Consider the following 14,151-nt stretch of genomic DNA (forward strand, 5'->3'; position numbering starts at 1 on the left):
CATATGGGATGTCCTCCATAGACCAGACCGTGTCATGGTGGTTCAGCCTTCGCCATGAGGGTGTGCGTGGTTGCATCCAGCTGCAGGAGACAGAGGTGTGGAGGTGGCTCAGGAGATCAGTGCCAGAAGCTGTGACACTCACCAGAGAAGATGGACCTGGACTTGTGCCCCAGAGGAACCGGGCAGAGTTTGTGTTATGATTGTGAGAAATTGTGCATTAAACTAATGGTTATGGTTGAAGACGTCAAAGATGAATTGTTAACTCCAGTCTACTGTATGAAAGTGAGACACACTGTGTGACCACTCACCACCTGCAAACACTGTTCCCACAAACTGACTGAGTCCCAACAGGATTCGATTTTCTTCTATGACACGAAACATTCGACGACTCAGAAGGCACTCGGTTGCCAGAAATTGGGAAGTCAAGACATTTTCAACCATGCAGACGTCCCCTGACACGCTGGACCAACAACTTCACGACAACCAGTCGCGCTTGTCTCAATCCCCTGTGAAGCTGCAGCACATACTTGTTCTCCATTTCACTCAATACCTAAAAACAAAATGGACAAAGGCTGATCATAGAAGCCAATTTCCTCCTGATTCTCTTTAATGAGGAACTTGGACTTGAATGTGAAATTCAATGCATGGAAACATTGTCTGCTCTTTGTGGGAATAAACTACCAGTATAGCTGCCAGTATAGCAGCAGTGTGGGAAAATACTCGGACACACTGTGCTTACATAAGGGACACGTGCTTCCTGTGCTGGTACCCCTGATAGAATTGTCCAGAATGATTAGAATTTGTAGGAATGCTAATATTCTGTTGTCTCTGCACAACTGTCACTAAAACTGTTTTCAGACATGTACTGAACTCCAGCTACTTTCCTGAAATCGTACGGAGGGGCTGTATGTGAGAGCGTGAAACTTAAAGTCAAAGTGAGCCCATGTGAGAATACAGCAGGGTTTTGTCCAGAGGATTCACCTTGCAAAGCTCTTCCCAGACGTCACCCGTCACCTGAATACTCCAGAAAATCTCCTGCTGCATTGTTCCTATGTGAAAGGCAAACTCCAGAAAACCTCCAAACCCAATTGTGCTGACACTCTCCTGGGTTCAGTCATTCCCCGCTGAAATACTTTCCCCCAAGTCGTAATTGTCTCTTATGATATTTTATAAGTCGGTCTCATGTTCAGCAGATGTGAACACATTCCTCTGCTGACGGGTGAGATGAACTGCACCAGACTTCATGTCTTATCACCATCTGCCACTGAGTTACTATCAGTTGTATGAAGACTTAAACAAAGGACTGCTCTTAAGTGCAGGGGTCAGTTCACCCGACTTACAGCTGACCTACGTCTGCCTGTCTCGGCACTAACAGTGATTTGTGCCTCATCTGGGATGCATTCCTCCCTGTCTGTAATTGGACAATCCCGGGCTGACCGTGTGTCCTCCTGGCCGCTCACAGTCCTCTGCTTTAAACTTTGCAGAACTGGAATAAGATCAACAACAAGTCAACTCAGCAGCGTTCTGTGTTGTTTAATCCGTCTCCGCTGTTGTTGCCACATAAACGTTGTGAGGCTTTAATGTTTTCTGCCGCTCTTCTTCCGCAGAATGGCTCCGCTCTTTATTGAAAACACGAGCGAGTAATCTTTTATTAGGACAACAGAACACGCACTGCATGCATGCAGGCCCCGGAGGGGGCTGTGAGTAACAGGCAGGCACTCTGAAAACATTCTTTTCTGGTAATAAAGTCCCTGTAAATTAAAACCACTTGCTGTTTTGTTCCCAAAATAAGTCGGACAAGGAATGCGTCTCCTCGTATGAAAATGAAACTGTTGACAAATGTTGCTCCCGTGAATCAGGCAAGAAGTAAAAGTGGAAACAAAATGTGAACACAGAGGAAGATTAGAATAAAGAGACAGTTTTAAACTATTGAAATGAATAATAACTCCTTCATATAATGGTCTCCACATGAAGCGGGATTTTTCTCTTTTCCCATCCCCCTCTTCCCTCACCCTTGCTGACACAGCACAGTCCAGTCGTGAAGGCCCACAATGCCTGCTCCCTCTCCCCCCTCTCTATAGACTTGAGTAAACTTCCAGTAAGGACTCAGGAAGCAGTGCAGCAACTCCTCAGGTTTGGACTCACTCTTGTGGAAAGCAGATGTCAAAATGAGTCAGGGACCTCATTCCTCTGCACAACGTGGACATGTGAGAAGCAGCACGACATATTTCTTTAGCAAGTATGTGTAGTGGAGACGTTACAGGTTGACAGTTTGTAAAACACGCCTGTTTTCCTGTGAAATAAGAATGAATCAATAGGATACTTCTGCCAAGGCCCAAAGGTCCCCAAATTAAAAACACTCATAGAAATCAGTCCCCTGAAGTTTCTTATGTTTAGTAGTACTGAACACAGTACTGACAGGATTAATTGTCAGTGCAGTATTCTTATCAAGCCATTATTTCAATCTGGATACAATATATTTAAATTTCACACGCTAATTTATGTGCACAGATGTGAACATGTGTAAAACGAATGTGATGACACGCACTGTGGACGCACACGTCATGATATATGGCTGCTGAGAGCTGAAGCGACACACACGCTCTCACACACCTCTTAAACCAGAGGGACTGAGACGAAGCTGAGACCATTTCAACCCGGAGAGTTGAAACTGGATCTCTGCTCCGGGACAGAAGCAGGGAGACACTGATTCATCACACTGGAGTAATGACAGAGAGAAATGTAAGCAGCAATGAAACGTCCAAGAAACGAGGGCACGCTGCGTCACACAGCAAATTAAAAAACAAATAAAGTGGTTTGCATTAACAAGTTACAGAACGTCTTATTCAACCTTCAGTGGATGTAAAGTATGTTGCTGTGCAGAGCTCTACAATCGTGTCTGTCCAGCTATCCATCATCACACAGTTTACTTTATTTGTTTGTAGTAGAAGGCCAGGCGGAGAAAGTCTGCAGAAACTCCAGAGGCTCTCACTCGGACATTTACGTTTCGCATATACACCTCCTGCAGAGAAACTGCGTAGGATCTCTGGAGTTCAGTGAATGTCTGAAAGCAGCTTTAGAGTAGTAGTAGAAAATGAATGAGAACCAACAACCACTCTTAATACTGCAGGTTCTGGGCTGTCCTCCAAAGACAAAGGAATCAAATCAAATCAAAATCAACCTTTAGTATTATCACAGTCTCTAGAAACAAAAAGCATTTTTCTACAATAAGACAAAAATCCTGAAATTGTAACTGCGTGTGTGGAGTTTGCGTGTTCTCGCTGTGTCTGTGTGGGTTTGTTCTTCCTCCCACGGTCCAAAGACATGCTGCTGAGGTTACATGCAAACTCTAGATTTCCTGAAGGTGTGAATGTGAGTGTGATTGATTATTTGTCTTTTTATGTCACTGCTGTTATATAGTGGCTATAGCGACATGTCCAGTGTGTGCCTCACCTCTCAGCGAACGTCGGCAGAGACTGGCTCCTGTATTTAATCACCATTAAAGGATAAGTGGTATATAAAGGGATCGATTGAGTCATTATCAGCTGAGGGACTGAATGCTTGCTAATGTGAGATGTTTGGCTCATTCTGACTCTGTAAGAAAAGCCTGAGACCTTCAATGATCAGTTCAGATAAAGCAGAGTGTGACTGTTTGTTTGAATTACTATAAATGATACATTCTGTCTCTTGAGACCAAATTCAACCACTCAGGCAAAAAACGTCTGAGGTGTTTGATTGTAGGTTTTGTATATTTTGCAGTTCTGCTTGGTGGAAATGACTGTGGCTGGAGTCAGGAGATCCGCTGTAACTCCAGGAATGTGCTAATGTATCAGTTCTGAATGTGCTGAGGAGTTTTATATATTTATATATATATATATAATAGTATAAATTTGAGAACCTGTCTGGAAATTCTGGCCGCTGTGGTCCTCGCAGTTTCTGCAAACCAGATACATTCAGGATATTAGAAGAAAAGGAAATGAGCACGAGCCATCATGGGACTAATTCTTTCAGTTTCAGATGAAGATATCTTGTGTAGTTTTGTGCCAAATGAAACTAAAGTACTCGGAGATAAGGTTGTAAATTCTGCCGACTGGTCAGGAACACCCAGGATGCTGTGGCTTCTCGCTCTCCTGTACCACACTTCTGTTATAACAGAGAAATCAAAATAAAAGCAGCGGCCAAAAACAAGTTTGACTCTGAGAAATGAGGCGTGGTGTTCTTTTAACCAAAGGGAATTATTGTGGTCGTGTTACAGAAAGGCAAAATACTGTATTTAAAGAAAATATCCTATATGCAGTTATATGGAAAGTTGATATCCTTTCGTGTCGTGAGGGATGTGAACGACGCTGCAGCTGCTGGAAATCAAGAAGTCGCCTGATACTTACCAAACCTCTTATAACCAAAGGACTGCACCTCCTCTTCATCAGCAAAGTCGTCTGGAGGGAGAACACAGAAATTAAAGGATCGGTTAAAGATAGGAGCAGGTCATATTATTAAAAATATTTAAAATAGAGAACTGTGAGAGCACATAACTGGTGCTTAATCACCACTTTATCACCATATTGCATTTACATTGATTCCACAGACACTGACATTCTTTACAAAGTGTAGTAGACACAGGAAAAATATCCCTCCTCTGACGTGGAGGAACATTTGATTGATTATTATTGATTCACAAAATCTGAATGATTTTCAAGATCTGCACCAAATGTCAGCGTTCTACACACGCCTGCTTTTTATAAATATTTCTAAATGATTCCATGTGACATTCACAAAAATGACGAATGATGCCTTCTATTAAGTTTTACTGGAATCCCTCCAGTAGTTTTCGAGTAATCCTGATAACACCAAAGAAACAAATCTGAAGTCACGGTGCATTTCACAAGTTTTCTTCAGAACCTGTTCCAGTCTTCATCCGCAGAAAGGGCTTTGCTCACTTCTCTGCACACTCAGCAGATTCTATTCACTGATGCAGGCGGTTGAAAGCGCCGGTAAAAAGCTGGTGAGGTGGAAATCAACTACAAAATAGCTAAAAAGTCAAACTGCTGTTTCTGAAGGTCAAGGATGAAGTTTCACAATCAATTGATTTTTCCTGTCATGGCCGTGATAACACATAACTTGTTTAATCTCTATGTTACAGACCCCTGAATCCATTCTCTGTGCCATAAACAATAAACAAGACCCCGTCTCACTCTGATTGGACTTCGCTCCTGAGTCTCTGTCTTTCACTTTGAGGGATTACTCCCAGCTCTCATGACCTGACATCCCCCGAGCGTTGTCTCCTTTCAAGCAGCTGAATGTGGGGAAGGAGTTCGAAGCTCCTCTCTGTGTCATCACACATGGAATAAGAAAATATCCCAAAGACATAGTCTCATAAGGACTGTTGTGTGTAACAACAGATAATAACAGAGCAGATGAGTTCACACACGATCAAGACTTAAGGAGTTGTAAATAAAATCGGAACCTCAGGAATTTGTTTTTCACAAATCCCCCCAACAGCCTGTTTCCTGTTTGTGTTTCCAAGCAACATGACTGTGTCTCATTACAACAGTAATGTTACCGTATAACTATGTTTGGCTTTTCATGAGCCATTCAAGGAAAATAGGTTCATCACATTTTACCCGAAGGGCTGAAAACCAAGTGAAGTCAAAAACGTCATTTGGATGTTGGGATGATTTTCGTTGTTTGGGGCCTTGATGCTTCAAGTGTTTACTGAACATCACAGGATCTGGTCCAAGGAAACACTTTGCAAGTCAAAGGATGTTTCTGGCATCTTGATTTAAACCGGGCTTGTGTTTAGACTCCTTCACTGAACTCTATGTGAATATTTTATTTCATGAATTAGTTTGGCCTGATTTCGTACAGAAATAAAGTCATTGAACCTATTATGACTTATTTTATTTATCAAGTAACACACTTGTAAAACATACTTTCACTCAGCTTTGACTTCAACATCCTGTGACCTCACATGTACTACAATATCTCATCATTTTTATGAAAAGTACCACAGACATGTTTGTGTTTGTCCTTGTAATGGATACTGTGAGTATTTGGTTATATTGTGAATATCTACAGCATCTTTTCTATTTATTTGCGTTTGTGTTTTGATGTAGATGTTTATTATGTTTTCTGAAGCTGCGCTGCATTAAGCTCTGATGCACCATGGGGGGAAATATGCAACACAAGTGCATGTTTATAGAGAAGGAGCTTTAAACCTCATCTTCAGGCTCAAGAACTTAAAGTTCTCCAAAGGTTATAAAACAATTGTGGTTCATCACATCCATGCCCAGTTAGGAGCAGTGTTATTCTAACACAAACCACAAGATGGCAGAAGTCCTGTGGTGTTCATTCTAGGTAACAACCATAGACTGTATAAAAAGATAACAACAGATTGATGACCTCTCAAGTAAGACAGCTTGTGTGTGTGTGAGTGTGTGTGTGTGTGTGTGTGTGAGATGCCACTGCATGAGAACCACATCTGGACCAAAACAAACTTTGCTCATGCACATTTTGTTCTTTTGTATTTTCCATGTGTTGTAAAGCTGCATGTCATTGGATTAAGGGTTTTACACCACAATAAAGCTGCTCATGTGCAGCACTGACGTCTGAGTCAGTGTTTTCTTCACAGATTCTGGTTAAGACACATTTTAAGAAGGGTCATTGTGTTTTAAAGTTAAATTCAAAAGAAGTCTGGTGAAAATATAATATATTTTATTTTATAAGAGACTAAAACTAGTGTCCTGCTGAAGTTAAACTTCTCATGTGCTGCAGTGAAGTCTGGGTCAGTTTCCTCCAGTGATTCAGAGTAAGACACATTTAAACAAGAGAAACTGTGTTAAAGTTAGAAGAAGAAGTAGTGTGGTTGAATAATTTAAGTTTTTATTACATAAGAGACTAAAACTTAAGTCCTGCAGTGAAGTTTTAACCAGGATTAGTCTGTGCACAGAGGAGGTGAACTTCTCATGTGCTGCACTGAAGTCTGGGTCAGTTTCCTCCAGTGATTGAGAAGAAGAAATAGGTAAATTAATAAAAGACGTTGTGTCTTAAAGCTCAATTTAAAAGACGTCTGTTAAAAATATTTCTATATTTCATTATATAAGAGACTCAAACTAGTATCCTGCTGAAGTGTGTGTGTGCAGAGGAGGTAAACGTTTGATGTGCAGCAGCAGCCAGATGCAAAACAATCCCCAACACAGTCCTGTAAGTGAAACCAGATGTGGGACTCAGTTGTAGCCCACGCATTCCTCACGTCTCAGGCAGAGAGCAGGAGTCCAGAGGTGACAAACAAAGAGCCGGAGGAGCCCAACTGTTCATGCACACTGTCATCAACGGGTCTGCAGAGCCGCTGACAGAACCTGAATGAACCCACCTTTCATTGTGCTTCACCAGACTGTACCGCTGACACACTGCTGCTCGGAGTCACAGCCACAGCATCGCAGAGGCATGAGCCCAAAGTGTGGAGACGTGTCCAGGTGGAGTCAGAGCTCAGAGGCTGCAGCAGAGAGAAGAAGAAAACTTTGTTCAGGCAGAAGTTACCGCAGAAAACCACACGGTCCTGCAGCACGTGCGAGAGGAGATGCTGAGGTGAGGATGTATCCAGGTCCAGCTCAGTTCTGCTGCTGCAGCTTCAAACTCCACGAGAATCCAAAAGTGAGAGGAAGTGGCGCTGCGCCCCGAGGGCTGCACCGAGGAACCACGTGTTCCTCTGCACCCCTGTGTGTGTGTGTGTGTGTGTGTGTGTGTGTGTGTGTGTGTGTGTGTGTGTGTGTGTGATGCCAGATGCTCGGATTAACTGTGATAACTTTAATGTATGACAATATTAATGGCATTAACAGTAGTAATAATAATAACAACAACAATAATAATATTTTTATACAGGGCTTTTTTTAATTTTATTTATTTCAAACATAAAACAAATTATACAAACAAGTAAAAATGAAATGTTAAATGATTTGTTCTACATATTCTAAAAGGAGTGAAAATAAGAACAAACTTAAACTTGACAAATAAATGTCAAATGACCATTTATATTTATTTTGAGTATCTGCTGTCGTTAAACAATTTACAGAGAGGAAAAAGAACACCCCCCCGAGTGAAACAGTTTATCCTCTGCACCTGTTTATCTCTTCAGGCCTCCTCACTTTGATCACACCACACAACCACATCACCAGCAGCTGGTTCTTTGCTGCGGCATCTTAACAGAACTTATAAAACTCAAAGAAGTTTCAGCACATTGACACAAACTCAACTTCAGCTGAATGTCTGCCGGTGTTTTTGTGATCAACATTAATGAGTGATCACGTGTCTGCACGTTGCCTCCAAACCTTTTTTTTTTAAATTGCCAACTGTTTCACGTTTAGATCAGCCGTGTCAGCCGTGGGAGAAGGCCTCTCCCTGCAGTGTTATAGGAACCAGGTGTCCAAGGTGTCAGAGAGGATGCAGACTGGCTGGTTTTGGTTAATGTCCACTGAGGATCTTGTTTTCTGGGTCACAGAAAGTAAAAGAGGGCACATTTTTTTGAGGGAGATGAGGAAAGAAGAACCCTCTCACCCTGAGTCCTTCAAATTCCATCGTGAGCGGAGACACCAAACAGCTTCCTGCTGAGAGTCGACAGATATACACAAGACTTTTTAATACAACTTTCAACAAGAATGATAATTTTTAACTTCACTAGATCCAGGTCTGCCCCAAAGTGAAAAAAACCAGTCCCCCACATATATGCCTGTTTTAAAATGATGATCCATGAATTATTCTCTGACAAATCAATGAAAATATTGAAACTTCTTGTGGCCCGGACAAAATGAGTGTGAGCCTCAAATTTTAAACTGTAAAATAGCAAATGTGGCTTAAAATCCCAAATGGAATGTGGACCTCTTGCGGTGCTAGAGGTGAGGTGTAATCTAGATGTGACCCTAAAGTGGTAAATGGTGAATGTGACCCAAATAGCACCAAACAAATCCAAGCCGCATCTGGCTGACATGCTGTAATATGGCTGACTCGTGGTCCAGATCTGGCAAATGTCATTCTATCAGTCCTCTATAATTTACACAGAAGTCGCCCATCAGCTGTTTTTACATGACTAAGCTTTGGTTGCACGTTCACAGCAGCTCAAAGTGTCCGTGCTCTTATGAGATCAGCACGAGGCTCAGGCCCAAAACAGACTTCATCATGTGATCACTTCATGTTGTGTTGCTGCCTCGTAGCAATGATCCCACACTGACAAACACCGCAATCAATCACACACCGGAAACAATATGAGTTGATGACACAGCTTCTGTGCACGTTAGGGCTCAGATCTGTGTGGGTGTGTCGCCTTAAATAATTCCCACTGGGGGATGATTTAAGACGTGACACATTAAACAACCCAACACGGTGTATGGATAGATTAATTTAACACAAAACCTGTTGCACACAGGTATTATAAGAATACTTCTGCATGTGAAAAACAACAGTATGGTGCAAAGCTGTTGTGATATGCAGTTGAACCTTTTTAATTGATTATCAGTTTAATCTCAACTGTACTTTGGCTTCAGGACTAGTCTTGTGTGACATAAGCTGCTTCCCCTGCCACAGATCAACCAAATGCATGTTTCCAAGGTGTAAACACTGTGTCTGACATGACGAAGCATCCTCTTATGCAAAACACTCCAGCAGCAGCAGCAGCTAACCAGGGCTGGATTAACGAGCAGCAGCATCAAGTAAAGACAGTAATAGGATAAAGCCGAGGGGAAAGAGCACAAATAGACCTGGCCCGGTCAAGACACCTTCAGACTGTCAACACGGAGCACTTTGTTTATTCCGGCAGGACGAGAAGCAGCTTCTGTCATCTGCTGGTGAGTTTTATTTGTTGTCGTGGTTACTGTTAGGCACTTTTTTATTAGATATCTCTCACAATCCTGCTTTTAATATGTTTTATTAGATTTTTCCTGACATGGTGATGTGGTTTTAATGAATATTTATCCGTCAGGGACGTTTACAGACAGTAAACATAATGTTCCAACCTATTTTAAAACACGATAATTAAATGTTCTTGTTTTATTAGACAGATAGATAATGGATTTGGCAATTTGTGCATCCTTGAAATTATGTTCATGGATGAAATTGTGTGTCGCGGTCAAACGCATTCAGACGAGTGCATCCAGCTTCTTCATCATCTTACAGACTGTTATAAATCCATGTTCAATATGTTGTGAGTATGTAATCAGGCTGCTTATCTTATCCAACTTAAACCCATAATGAAATAAGGCACATGAGTACATCCTCATTTGCTGTAAATCCCTGCTGGATGCCAACTTGTGCAACTTAGCGTGGCTGAACTGGGGCTGCGCCCCCCTGTGGAGCGAGTCAGGGGAGTTTTACTTTAAATACATGATATAAATACATTTGGTTTCTGATGAGCAGAGTTTTTTGGTGAGTTGATGGCAAATGACCCTGTGGCACAGTGGAGCGCCCACTCATCAGTACAGCTTGTGATTAGTGCCTAGACTGTATCTTATTAGATGCATCGCCCCCTATTGTTCATCTCCTTCTGGTGTTTGAGGTCAAAAAACAGCTTCACAGGAGAGAAATACGATTCGTACCATTTTCATTGTGTTCAAATGATGCAGCAGGCATGTTTACTTATTTAATTTTTTTAATTTGATTCATTACACAATCATCTCTTTTAAAAGAAATGAATTATTTTTGGTGTATTTCATCGACAAGTCTTATCTTGATTATCTCATAAGAAATCATTTCATCTCATTGACCCTATTTTAAGTTAGTTCACAACACAGACAGACAATAAGTGGAAGTTATGAAATAAAAGTAATTAGAGAGTAAATGCTATAACTCTCTATTCACCTTCTGTTCCAAATCTGTTCTTGAACACACAATCAGATGGCTCCTACTGTTTATGTAGAACTGGGATTATTCACAATCTGCTCTGAACTGTCTCTGCTCCAGATGTTGTCTGGCATCTGATGACTGTAGTTGTCTCGGTGCAGAAAGATGTGCAGCACCACCATGTGGCAGACCTACTTATGACCATGTGAGGATGTTCCTGCACATCCTGTCAGATTTGTGGACCAGATGAGACGACACCTGATCCAAACATATGTTTATGTTTGAGTGTCCATATGGAAAAGATACTGAGTCTACACACAAACACAAACCAGTAACACAGCTGTCATGTGCTTTCAGAGTTTGTTTCCTCCATCATCATCTCACACTGTGACCTGAAGATGAAGTTACTGCTCGGCTTGGTCGTGGTGGTGGTGACACTGGGCGTCCTCAACTCTGCCCCTGAGGATCAACCCAAAGACGTCTCCGAGGAGACTTTGAAACGTGAGTCGGGACAGAGGAATCTGGATTTATCTGCATCTCATGCAGTCAATGTCAACGCACTGCAACATTAGTGTCCCTCATTCATCTGTGTATTCTCATGTATATGTTGATTATTCACTGAATAGATGTGATGCTGTACTTGATGTGATTCTACACTCAGGTCTTGATCCTCTTCTCTCCTGCAGAGTTGTCTGAGGATGGAGAGAAACTGGTGGACGAGGAGGTGAAGAGAGCTCTGTATGGAGTGAAGCAGATGAAGGAGGTGATGTGGAGGAACGGGCAGAAACACGAGCACCTCATGAAGTCTCTGAGACACAGCAGCGACAAGAAGAGGGTGAGAGTTACATTGACCTTCAACCGAAAGACAGATGCTAACTATGTGGACAATATATTGAGTGCACCTTCTGTCTACCCCACCAGGGGGCAGCCCAGCTGGCTAAGGAGGTGACAGAGAAGCTGGAGGAGGCGGAGGAGCAGTGCAGAGACTCCCTGCAGTCTGAGTGGGATGAGTGCAGACCCTGTCTGGAGGATGCCTGTAAAACTTTCTACACCTCCACCTGCCGCAGGGGGTTCACTACTTTCAAAGCAAAGGTAAAACTACAACTCTGAACTTCACTCTTTCAACAAAGCTACGAAAAATGAGAAACCCTTCATTTTGTTTGAACTGAATCCTGTTCACTTAGTCAGCGTCACCTTCTCCCATCTTCCTCCATCCTCTCTTCCTCGTCTGGGGTGTTTCAGGTGGACATCACATTTACATGTCGACTAAGATGAAAGATGAATAAAATCACTTCATGTGATCTCTTCACTTTTTGGTAGATTGTTATTATTATTGTATGATTTCAAATATGATTATAAATAAACCAACAGAAGCACAATTAATGATTTAAAAAAAGAGAAAAGACAAAATGTGCCTCACCCCTTTGTTTTTCCCAACATTTTTGCATGTGGCCTCTTAATATGAAACTGTCTTGTTTTGTGCTCTTCTTAGTAACTGAAGTAACCATCTTATTGTAGGTGGAGAATTTTTTCCACAGGGTTTCCAGGCGCTTTGGCTCCCGTGAACCTCGCATGGATGCAGGGGACATCCTGGTCAACCAGGGCCCCGAAAACACAGACAAAGAGGTCGACAACATCGAGGACTCCTTCAACCGCCTGATCACCAAGGTGGACGTGGTGGTGAACCGCAGCGTCGCTCTGGTGTCCAGGATGAGCAGCAGGCTGGACAAAGTCCTCCGGAAAACCTTCCTGAACAACAGCAACGTGCTGACGGAGGAGAGCACCACCGACCCCTACTACCCAGGACGAGACTCTGGCTTCCTGCAGGGCGTGGGCCTGGAGGAGGTGCTGGACTCCTTCTATGACTTTGGCAAGAGCGTGGTGGAGGAATTCGGAGCCGTGGTGACCCAGGTGTTCGATGACCTCCATGGGGCAGTGGAGGAAGAGAAGAAGAAAGGTAGAGGGACCCAACAGTTACTGTGAATTTAAGATCTCAGCAATTTCCATGATTAGATGGAGTAAAAGTCTGGAAATTCTGGAAAGTGTTTGTGGCACATGATGGAAAACTAGTGGGTTGGACTTAAACCTGCAAAAACTAAGTTCACCACAACTTTTCATATGCAACATTCTTCTCTTTGCTGCAGAGAGGGCAATTTTCCCCCGCTTCCTGCGGAACCAGAAGTTGTGTAGAGACCTTCGCAAACAGACCTCGGAGTGCTGGCAGCTCCAGAGCCAGTGTGAGGTCTGTCAGGGAGCCCTGCTCACAGGTGAGGCACCCCAATCCCACCCCCACCTGTTATTACTTCTGCTGAAACCTCCTCACCCATCTCATCTGACCAAACCTCCTCCTCCTGTTCTTCAGAGTGTCCCAGTGTGCGTGAGCTGCACGTGGAGCTGGACGAGGTGTCCCAGCTGGTGGACGTGTCCAAAGAGCAGTATGATGAGATCCTGTCCATCGTCCAGCGTCACACAGACGAGACGGTAAACTGGCTCAGTGACATGGCTGCTGAGTTCAGCTGGGTGTCTCAGGCCATTAGCAACAGCAGCCCCACTGAAAACATCTTCAGCATCTCCATGGTGAGAGAAATACACCGAGTGGAAACTTTCTGTAGGAGCTTTAAACTATGATGTATATAATCAAAACCAAAAACTGATCTATAACTTTCACAACATCAGCCAGTCAACATCCAATAATAGCCAAGAGAGTGAGCTACATAAACTCTTGACAATACTTCTTTCCCTCTCAAGGTGGCACCAAAGGGACAGGATGAGCAGAACGGGTCTGTCTCTGAGACCAAGGTGGAGGTGAACATCCTGAACTCTCCCCTGCTCATCCTCTCTGTTCCCGGGGAGCTGGAGCCGCAGGACCCGGCCTTCATCCAGTACGTGGCCCAGGAGGCTCTGGACAAATACAAGGAGATGGTCAGGTGAGACGTTTAATGACCCCAGTGACTTTCCTGTCAGAATTAGTTAAGACAAAAGTGAGACTGTTTTTTTTCTCAATAGTTGAAATTAACCTTTAATAAACTCAACATTCTGACATAAATATATTCTGTCTTCACAGTGACGAGGATGAATAAATCGACAGCACAGCTGCTTTTACCTGCACCTTCTTTACGAACAGAACTAGACTGTGTTCCTGTGAAGTAGAAATAATCCCGTTGAAATGTAAATACATCTGATCTATGTCACTTACTGCCGTTTGTTGAATGTAAAAAGAAGACGATGTACCGCTCACCTGTTGTCAAATGGTGTAAATAAATAAAAACCTGATTGTGACTCAATTCAAAGAGTGAATGTTCAACTATGTGAGTCATGAATGATTCA

General features: G+C 42.8%; 2 protein-coding genes across 2 annotated transcripts in view; one reads left to right on the top strand and one right to left on the bottom strand.

The window, feature by feature from the left end:
* LOC109645615 (signal transducing adaptor molecule (SH3 domain and ITAM motif) 1) overlaps positions 1–7,638 on the bottom strand; it is a 37,272-nt gene extending 29,634 nt beyond the window's left edge. The window contains exons 1-2 of the mRNA XM_069510725.1: positions 7,370–7,638; positions 4,386–4,436 (exon numbers count right to left, since the gene is read on the bottom strand). Of these exons, the coding sequence (XP_069366826.1) occupies positions 4,386–4,436; positions 7,370–7,376 (58 nt within the window). The 5' untranslated portion in view covers positions 7,377–7,638. The remainder of the gene's footprint in view (positions 1–4,385; positions 4,437–7,369) is intronic.
* A 2,046-nt stretch (positions 7,639–9,684) lies between these two features.
* On the top strand, positions 9,685–14,108 carry clul1 (clusterin-like 1 (retinal)). The gene is made up of 9 exons (XM_020109049.2): positions 9,685–9,833; positions 11,182–11,325; positions 11,511–11,659; positions 11,746–11,916; positions 12,343–12,781; positions 12,969–13,091; positions 13,187–13,401; positions 13,573–13,751; positions 13,889–14,108. Exons 2-9 carry the CDS (start codon positions 11,223–11,225, stop codon positions 13,902–13,904), a joined length of 1,395 nt encoding a protein of 464 aa, XP_019964608.1. The 5' UTR covers positions 9,685–9,833; positions 11,182–11,222; the 3' UTR covers positions 13,905–14,108.
* Positions 14,109–14,151: the final 43 nt, after the last annotated feature.

This window comes from Paralichthys olivaceus, chromosome 16 (assembly GCF_024713975.1).
Source record: "Paralichthys olivaceus isolate ysfri-2021 chromosome 16, ASM2471397v2, whole genome shotgun sequence".
In the NCBI taxonomy this organism is placed as follows: Eukaryota; Metazoa; Chordata; class Actinopteri; order Pleuronectiformes; family Paralichthyidae; genus Paralichthys; species Paralichthys olivaceus.

Bases quoted from the DNA above. Each gene is read 5' to 3' on its own strand.
- clul1 (XM_020109049.2), top strand. From the start codon at position 11,223: ATGAAGTTACTGCTCGGCTTGGTCGTGGTGGTGGTGACACTGGGCGTC. The intron at 12,782-12,968 runs GTAGAGGGACCC...TCTTTGCTGCAG, and splicing joins GGAGGAAGAGAAGAAGAAAG to AGAGGGCAATTTTCCCCCGC. The intron at 13,402-13,572 runs GTGAGAGAAATA...TTCCCTCTCAAG, and splicing joins ACATCTTCAGCATCTCCATG to GTGGCACCAAAGGGACAGGA.